The sequence below is a fragment of the Astatotilapia calliptera genome, chromosome 9 (assembly GCF_900246225.1).
Source record: "Astatotilapia calliptera chromosome 9, fAstCal1.2, whole genome shotgun sequence".
NCBI classification, from domain to species: Eukaryota; Metazoa; Chordata; class Actinopteri; order Cichliformes; family Cichlidae; genus Astatotilapia; species Astatotilapia calliptera.
Genome location: NC_039310.1, coordinates 3,495,107 through 3,505,013, shown reverse-complemented (window position 1 = coordinate 3,505,013; position 9,907 = coordinate 3,495,107). Strand labels below are relative to the sequence as shown.

Here is a 9,907-nt window from a genome sequence, read left to right as displayed (position 1 = left end):
ACTTTAATCGTAACCCTTCAGAGTCCTGCAGTTTGAGTCCTGCATTTGCAATATGTTTCGAAGTAATGTAAGGTACTGCATGACCCTGATGAAGGCCACAAGCCGAAACGCGTTGGTCTATTATTAAAGTTGTTCATCTTCCCTCAAGTGTTGCTGGAGTTCCTGTTTTGTGAATACTCATCAGTTTTCACAGTCAGTCATAGTTTGTTTATAGTTTCATGTTTGCAGCTGCCTTCAGCCTGAATAAAGGCTCACTTTGTGTTGAAACCAGCTATACCTCTCTGCATCTGCTTTTGGGCCCATTCACAAAATACCCCAGCGCAGCCCACCGTGACAACTTCCCACATGCACAAACATTTGACCACACAGCATGCAGTTAATTTGCATGAATATAATGTCTTCTAGTGGTGAAGCCGACCTAAAGACCACCCAAATAGTCGTCTGATAGGTGAGCCACAGTCTTGTTTAGCCTCCCTGTATTCTAAGCAGGTACAGAGGATGGCTTTATCAATCCTTAAAAATGGTTCCCATCCTCTAAGGGGTGAATTTCAGCTTCTTTCCTCAGGACGGAGGTTTCTATTTCCGAGATGCAGGACAAAGCGTTATAAAAATAGCTTTGTCCCTGTTGCTGTCACTGAATTAAATAGGAACTGTTTTTGATTCGAAATATTAAAATTACTATATATGTGCCACAGTGAGCTTTATATATTTACTAGGTATGTGTGTTTTTTTAAAGGGATGCCAAATGCTGTCATTTTTCTGTAAAGCAAATTTACCTTGTCTTTGGGTATAAATAAAGTTACCTTGACCTTGATAGAACCGACAAGAGAATCGATAAGGAATTGAATTGATAAGTGATGTTGATAATGGAATCAGAATTCCAAAATTCGTATCAATTCCCATCCCTAGTTGGGACAAGGACAGAGAGCAAGTAAAATGTACTGAACCCACCTCTGGTTTCTCTGGCAGGGTTTGCTGGCACATGGTTTACTGAGGTGGCACGGGCCAAAGACAAACTGACTGTCCTTGAATCCCATACATCGAGCAACGCAGGCACTGGGATATGTCCGCCCATTAGAGGCACACACTGGAACAAAGCGGTCCTGGCAGCTACAGGGAAGACCTAGGGGAGGGCAGAGGGAGACAGAAACCACTATTTCACTGAGAAGCGTGACTTATATACAACCAAGAGTTAACAGAAAGCTAAAAGAAACAATTTGCTTTAAGGAAAATAACCTGTTAGGGTTGTATTCTAACCCATCATACTCTCCAAAGTAGAGGCAAACATCTCAGAATACTGGGGTTTAGTTCTGTCCATGCCTTGCTTTTTAACCCACCGGATGCAATTTTAGCAATCTAATCATAAACCCATATCTCTTTTTTTTTCTTTCCTTTTTTTGTGTCCCGTTTGGATCTTTAGCCATCAGAATTGTTGTCTTAAGGCCAAGAAAGATGCCAAGCGGATTTATTTTACCAAGTGGATCATCATGGCCTTGCCATATTGGTCCATTTGATTGACCTTTATTATAATTATGTATTTATTTTATTTTCAGTTCCTACAAACGGGACAGACATGACTGGGGGACAGGACAGGGAGAAAGAATGAAAGAAAGAGAGGGAGAGAAAGAAAACCAGAGGGGAGAAGAGACGGTGAGAAGGGGGGGAAGAAAGAAAGAAAAACAAACAAAACACCTGGATCACCTGTATGGAGAAAAAAAACAGAAGAGAAAGCAAACAAAAAGAGCAACATAATAAAAACAGCACCATCACAATAAACTAGCTAGCAGTAGATAACAGTAGATACTAAATATTAAACGATATTGTGCAGCACGCAAGATAGACAGCGCACAATGTGCTTTGAGACAGCAGCCAAGAAAGGTGTAGTCTGCGTCTGTGCATACCTGTGTGTACACCTGTGTGCACACCTGTGTGGATCAGCATGCTTCTGTTCCAAAGGTTTGCGAACAGGCACACGCGGACACAGACGTGCATTCCCACCCCATATACACAACCAAATACTCGGCACTCACCCAACGTGTAGACAGACACAAATAGACACTGCACAGACAGTCGCACTCCCCAAACATACTCTATATCCCAGGTCCAGGTACCCCCGCCCTCAGAGGGGCAAGCCGCACCTAAACCCAGGAGATGTAACCCTTCTCTCTGGGGTGGAGGCAAGCGGACCACCTCCTTATCTGCAGTAGCGGGGAGGCCCCGCATCCCAGACCCCAGTCTGACAGCCAGCACCTCCTCCCAGCCCCCCAGCCCTGACGGCTAACAGAACCGGGGTGAGTGAAGACCTCAAACCTCCCTACGCCCGCTCATATGTAGTGTTGCTGTGTGCTGTTCTAAAGTGCATTTAAAACTCAGGAGAGCATGGTACTAGCTTCCTCTCAGAGAGCAGCACAGCTCCTCCCGAAAACCCTCAGTGTCTACATGCATTTAAAATTGAGGGTAGGGCACCAGCGCCAGAGGTGGGTTGGAGTACACCGACCATCCTCTGGATGCTGTAAAATGTGCCCACCCCCAAGGCCCTATATGTATGTGTTATGTGAGAGTGTGAGTAATGTAGATGTCTAGGCTGCAGAATAAAATTGAGGCACAGGCAGCCAGAAGGGGACAGAGGGGGAGTGCCTCCCCTGCACCTTGGTGACATACCTGCACCCCAAGCCCTGCGTGTGTGGGTGGGTGTGGTAGAGCGGGAATAGGGAGGCAGCTGAGGATGGGGAGGGAAGAAAGGGAGGGGCAAGCGGCCCCTCCCTGGGGCCAGCTCCCCCGCTGACCCCAGTAGGCACCCTCACACTCTGGAACCCACCAGGGCAAGGGGGCCCAGGCCCATCCAGACCGGGGCCCGCAGCAGCAGCACCGCCCAGCCCCACAGAGTCCGGGGCAGCCCACCCGACTCCACCCCAGAGAAAACTGCACCCACCCCATCATCCAATCATCTCCCAAATTACACAAGACAATAGACACCCAGGTTGAGTTCATTCTCCACCTCTCCTATATCTCTCCCCCACCTGCAGAGTGAGCTCCTGTAGTGAGGAGACCACCTGCAAAGATATGACAACCTCCCCACCAGTTAGAGAGCCCCCTGGTTGGGCCGATGCACCTGAGGTGCATGTCAAAAGTGAATGTCACTCAGTTTGGCTCTTGCAAATAATTAGTAATGTTCTTAAATGTTAAACACCTTATCTCTTTAATTATTTTGGTGAAAAGTGAATTTAATTCATGTTGAAATAAGGCTACAACATTACAATACTTTCCAGAAGCACTGTATCACACATTTATTGGGAATATATAGTCCAGGTATACCTGATGAAGTTCAGATGGAAATAAATGTTATAATTTTATAAATGTACAAGCAGTAAGTGAGGCAGTTCGTAGGAATTGTATTTAATTATTTTTATTGTCTTTTTTTCCTTCAAGCCACATGATGCCCATTCAGGTGTGCAGAATTTTTGTGGTGAAAAATAGTCAGAAGCCACAACAGTTATGAAGAGGCTTTTATAAGGCTGTAAATTGCAAACTTTTCAAGGCTAAAAAAGTGGTATTTTAAACCTTTGTTTAGTTTTGTGCTTTGACATCGGCTTCCTGTTGGGCTTAGAGATGGACCGATCCGATATTACGTATCGGTATCGGTCCGATACTGACCTAAATTACTGGATCGGATATCGGAGAAAAATAAAAAATGTAATCCGATCCATTAAATATCACGAAAGCACCTCACAAAACTTGCAACACGCCGTAACTCGCCTCAGAACGTCGGAGCAGTATGCATCACGTGATAGAGCAGCTGTGGCATGCGGGACCTGTCGGTGGTCTGGATAGCATTTGGAGCTTCGCTAGCAACCTGGCATTTCATCTCCGACAAAGTTATCCCGAGAGAAGTAAAGCAAGTGTGTAAGTCCATCTCTGAATGTTTGTAAAGCATTCCCACGTTAAGCTTAACGAGCGACTGCCTCTCGCTCTCCGGCTGCTACTTCAATCGTGAAACTGCTTAAATGATCAGCTGATCGGCTTTTCTGTTGTGAGTCTCTTTTGTTTGTTTTTGGTCCACTTTGCGCCAGAAAGAGCAAACCAGCGGCTGAACAACAGCAGCACGTTTAAGCTTGATCAGCTGTTGTTAGAATGTATTTAATATTACTTTCTACACCAGGATCTTTTTCTACGTAGCTGACGGCTGGTAACTGTGCAGGGGCGGATCTAGCAAAGTTTAGCCAGGGGGGCCGATAGGGCATTAACTGGGAAAAGGGGGCACAAAGACATACTTTTCTTTCTTATTCTCATTTAAAATGTCGAGCTTTTAATAAATAATTATCTGACACCCAAAGTTTTAATTTGATGTAAAATGAATAGAAGTCAATTACTGTATATAGTGACTATTAAGTCTAATATATATACCCTAGTAAGCTATAGTACATTTTCCTTTGGGAAGGTACCATCTGTGCAGTCTGCAATTTTGTTGAAGAAAGATGTTGAATCTATTTAATATTTCTTGAAAAATAATTGATTTCTGTGCATTTTTTTTCACACTGCATCAAATTAAGGTTGATTACGTTGATTAAGCATCATGAGGTGGAGCGTGAGGGGTGGTTCCCTATTTTTTATTTATTTATTTTTGTTGTTGCTGGGAGTTGGAACCCTATTAGTTAGGTTGCTTAATATTTACGCTAAGTACTCTTTAAAATACCAGAATAGGGAGGATGGTGTAGGTTTAAGTTTATTAGATTGATCAGTATTGCTGAACTATGAAATATTTTTTTTGCATACAGGTATAACAGAATAGCTTTAGTGTAGTTGTTGTTTTAAACTTGAGTATGAACTTGCAGACTTGCAAAATGCAGCAAGATATTTTAAAAAACAGTTTTGTTGATTAAAAAACACTATATCGGATTCATATCGGTATCGGCAGATATCCAAATTTGTGATATCGGTATCGGTATCGGACATAAAAAAGTGGTATCGTGCCATCTCTAGTTGGGCTCTGGATGTTACTGCGTGGAATATTCTTGGACAAGTGTGATTTTTCTTTTCTTCAACACTGAATTTGGGGATAATCCATCGTACATGTCTAACATGTTTTAATAACCAACAAAAGCCACTTTTATCTCTTATATTTAATAAAATAATATTGCATTAACCTGCCTCTCTGTGAATCGCTACCATACCATGGTGGAGGGGTTTGTCTGTCCCACGGATCCCAGGGGCTATGTTGTCTGGGGGCTGGCAAATTGGTCCTGGGTGAGGGACCAGACAAAGAGCGATTCAGAAGACCCTTATGAGAAAAACATCGAGGGAACAGTTTACCCTGCCCTGGATAGGGTTACCGGGGCCCCGCCCTGGAGCCAGGCCTGGGGAGGGTGCCCGAGGGCGAGTGTCTGGTGGCCGGGCCTTAGTCCATGGGGCCCGGCCGGGCACAACCCGAAAAGGGGACATGGGCCCATCCTCCCGCAGGCCCACCACCCACAGGAGGCGCCATAGGGGTCGGGTGCATTGGAGGCCCTGGCGGACTGATCCCCGGCTGCCAAGACTGGCAATAGGGACATGGAATGTCACCTCTCTGGTGGGGAAGGAGCCTGAGTTAGTGCGTGAGGTTGAGAGGTACCGGCTAGATATAGTCGGGCTCACCCCTACGCATGGCTTGGGCTCTGGAACCAGTCTCCTGGAGAGGGGCTGGACTCTGTCTCAGTCTGGAGTTGCTCCTGGTGAGAGGCAGCGGGCTGGGGTGGGTATTCTAATATCCCCTCGGCTTTTTGCCGGTATATTAGGGTTCTTCCCGGTGGATGAGAGGGTTTGTTCCCTGTGCCTTAGGGTCGGGGAACGGGTCCTGACTGTCATCTGCGCTTATGCGCCGAGTGGCAGTTCAGAGTACCCAGCCTACTTAGAGTCTCTGGGTGGGGTGCTGGAAGGTGCTCCACCTGGAAACTCTGTTGTCTTTCTGGGAGACTTCAATGCTCACGTGGGTAACGACAGAGAGACCTGGAGGGGTGTGATTGGGAGGAATGGCCTCCCTGACATGAACCCAAGCAGTTCTTTGTTATTGGACTTCTGTGCAAATCACAGTTTGGCCATAACGAACACCATGTTCAAACATAAGAGTGTCCATAAGTGGACGTGGCAGCAGGATGCTCTAGGCCGCAGGTCGATGATCGATTTTGTAATTGTATCACCAGACCTGCGACCATATGTTCTGGACACTCGGGTAAAGAGAGGGGCTGAGCTGTCAACTGATCACCACCTGTGCAGCCATCCGGGAGTGGCTCAGAGTAGAGCTGCTGCTCCTCCACATCGAAAGGAGCCAGCTGAGGTGGTTCGGGCATCTGACAAGGATGCCTCCTGGGCGCCTCCTGGATGAGGTGTTCCAGGCATGTCCCACCGGGAGGCCCCGGGGCAAACCCAGGACACGCTGGAGAGATTATATCTCTCGGCTGGCCTGGGAACGCCTTGGTGTTCCCCCGGATAAGCTGGAGGAGGTGGCTGGGGAGAGGGAGGTCTGGGCTTCTCTGCTTAGGCTGCTGCCCCCCCGACCCGGCCCCGGATAAAGCGGATGAGTATGGATGGATGAATGGATTAACCTGTAGTTCATTATCAGAAATGTCCAAACTCTATTGAAACACTAACCAGTAAAGTGTCGATGACTGTCATCTGTGTATCCAGAGCTGAGACACTCTTTAGTGGAGCAGACGGTCTCACCAGCAAAGCAGTAACAGTTGTGGCAGTCGGTCTTGAAAGACGTCCCATGGCCTGTCGGTAACACATATCGACCAAAAACATGTTAGAAAGTTGCTGAACTGAATGTGCAAGATTCATCGCTCAGATTTCACAGTGTAACCACAACCAGGAGTTCAGTTACATTAATAGTGTATCTGTAGTACCCATTGCTACCAGTGACACTTGGAATAAGTCAACAGCACTCACCAACTCATCACTGTGCTCAGACCGTAGACTGAAGTGCATTATTGTAGAGCTGGGCGATATAAGATTTTTTCATATCACGATATATTTTTTTCATTTCAGGCGATAACGATATCTATCACGATATAAGCCAAATAACTATATTTGTAAGATTTAAATGTGCCGTTGCTCACAGGTAAAATGTGAAATAATCAGCAGCTTGTTTTTATTTAAATATTTATTTCCCATAATAAGTTCAACAGGGTAGATGTACTTAAGGAACATGAGACTTTTTCAGATAAATAAAGGCAAATATTGCAAACTACACAAAAGGCAGCCGCTAAAGCGTTTAAGTTTCAAAATAGAACAAATGAAACAGACTAAACTGTCAATTCCACTTAGAAACAAAATATTAATTCTAAAAATAAATCTTAGTTTGTTTTACAGAAGAACAGACAAAATTGACTAACTTTTGTCAATATCAAAGAGATTGAGCATGCACCAGTTTATTGTATTTCCAGACTTGCTTTCGGCACAATTTACAGTGCTCTGTTTTTTTGTCAGACTTGAAATAGCCGAAATACTTTTACACTACGGAACTTCTCTGGCTCTTCCATTCGACAATCTCTCTGGCGTTGGAACCATCATCTGTTTTCTCTTCGGTCACGCTCTCGGTTGATGTTTCTCTAGTCGGCGCACTCATTTCCTCCATTACCGGGCGGCACGGTGGCTGGCTGCTTCCCAAACAAATACACATGTGCGGCTTGGCACTTGTGCTGTACGTAACAAGTCACGCGACGTGACGCTGCGGCTGTGATTGGTTCGGCTCTGCGCTACTTAATTTGGATTGGCTGTTCTTTTTTTTTTTTTAAGAGGACAAGAGCGGCGAGGTCTATCGCAATAGTCTAATTTTTCTATCGAGAAAAAGTTATTTCGCAATACGTATCGTTATCTTTCTATCGCCCAGCTCTACATTATTGTAACCTTATGTTTGCATTCTAACGCGTTCAACACTGAACTTTGTATAGGTTAGTAACATTAACATGAATGACAATTAACACTGCTAATTAGTAGTAAGCAGACGTGGAAAGTAACTAAGTAAAAATATTTCATTACTGTACTTTAGCAGAATTTTCAGGTATGTGTACTTTACTTCAGTAGTTCTGATAACTTTGTACTTTTACTTCCTACATTTTCAAACAAATATCTGTACTTTGTAGTCCTTGGAGTACACATTGACAATAAACTGGACTGGGCTAAAAACACCACAGCACTTTACAGGAAGGGCCAGAGTCGTCTCTATTTTTTGAGGCGACTGAGGTCCTTCAACATCTGCCAGAAAATGCTGAGGATTTTCTATGAGTCTGTGGTGGCCAGTGCGATCCTCTATGCTGTTGCATGCTGGGGGAGCAGGCTGAGGGCAGCAGATGCCAACAGACTCAATAAACTGATCCGTAAGGCCAGTAATGTTGTGGGGATGGAGCTGGACTCCCTCAAGGTGGTGTCGGAGAGGCGGATGCTGTCCAAGATAAAGACAATGTTGGATAACACCTCCCACCCACTCCATGACATGTTGGTCAGTCACAGGAGCTCGTTCAGTGAGAGACTGAGATTACCGAAAAGCACCACTGAACGACACAGGAAATCATTCCTGCCTGTGGCTCCCTGTACAACGCATCCACTTAACACACTGTTTGCTGCTACAACTACACATGCTATTTATTTATGAGTGACTTATGTATGTATGTATGTATATATATGTATATATTGTACTATTCTTAGTTAGTGTATTGTCTGTCTTGTCTTAATGTTGGTTTATAATGGAGCACTGTAACAAAAAATAATTTCCCCCAGGGATCAATAAAGTATTCTGATTCTGATTCTGATTACATTTTCAAAACAGGCTGGTTACCTTAGGCTTAATGAATTCTAAGTTATTATTTCGTTGCTGTGGGCCTTCATACATCGAACCGATTTGAGCCTAAACACCAGGGGATGTTGCATGAAAACAGATGACATGTGCCAAAGCCAGGGGTTAAAGTGGCAGTGTAGCTAGCCCTACAGAAGGCAAGCATAAAGTGACTGATGCTTTTTAAGTAGCAGGTCATTTCAAATGCAGCTTTTCTATCAGCAAACTCACAAACTGTTTGTGTTGTCTTCACAAGGAGAGAGAAGAATGAGGGCTAACTTTACTCAGAGATGAAGAAAAATAGGGTTAGCTTTAAAGGGCTGCTCAGTGGTATTTAATAAACTATAAATGCAAAGACTGCATGTAAGCCCTTGTTTTTAAATGGGTCTGTACATGTGACACTGATTTGTTTTGTTTCACAATATGAAAAAACTCAAACTGAGGCAGACTAACTGTGTTATTTAAAGGCTGCATGAAAATCCTCTGCAGGTTAGTGTCAGATAAACAGGTTAGTTCACTGCACTGTGATGGGTTCAAATTAAAGAACAGTGGCAGTGGGTTCATGGTCACAGTTAGCGTACATCATGTGCAGCAGAGATTCATATACATTTTAGCTGATGATGCTGATATTCATTCACTGAATTCCACCTTCATACCAACTTTATATGAACTAGAAAAAAGACAGGATAAACAGTGTACTGTGAGTGTACTGTGACCAGGTGTGCCATGGAAGACTATCTGGGTCCACCTGATTAGATTAGTAAGCGACTGGCATGAGTCACGGGAGGACAGTACATAGCAATAGATAAATATGTGAAAAAGTAGTCAGTCTGACCTTGGTCCTGGAGAAAACTCCGAGCTAGATGAAGGCCCTAGCATGAGCAGTGGTCAGGAGAAAGCACAAAAGGTACACTGGGGACAAACTGAGCCAATTCTGCTCTGACTGTTATGCAGGGAAATCTTATCAATGTCCTTTTTGTGATATTTTTGTTTGGTGGTGTGCCGTGGGATTTTTGTAATGTGAAATATCTACCGTGGCTCCAAAAGGTTGGAAAACACTGACGTAGAGGATGAACTCGTGAACCATCTGCTTCCACCTTG

At 44.5% G+C, this 9,907-nt stretch overlaps 1 protein-coding gene across 1 annotated transcript in view; it reads right to left on the bottom strand.

Annotated features, from left to right (window-relative positions):
• Positions 1 to 9,907, bottom strand: part of reck (reversion-inducing-cysteine-rich protein with kazal motifs) — a 98,605-nt gene that overhangs the window by 30,754 nt on the left and 57,944 nt on the right. Inside the window, exons 15-16 of the mRNA XM_026180915.1 lie at positions 6,625 to 6,747; positions 952 to 1,123 (exon numbers count right to left, since the gene is read on the bottom strand). Coding sequence (XP_026036700.1) covers positions 952 to 1,123; positions 6,625 to 6,747 — 295 coding nt within the window. The remainder of the gene's footprint in view (positions 1 to 951; positions 1,124 to 6,624; positions 6,748 to 9,907) is intronic.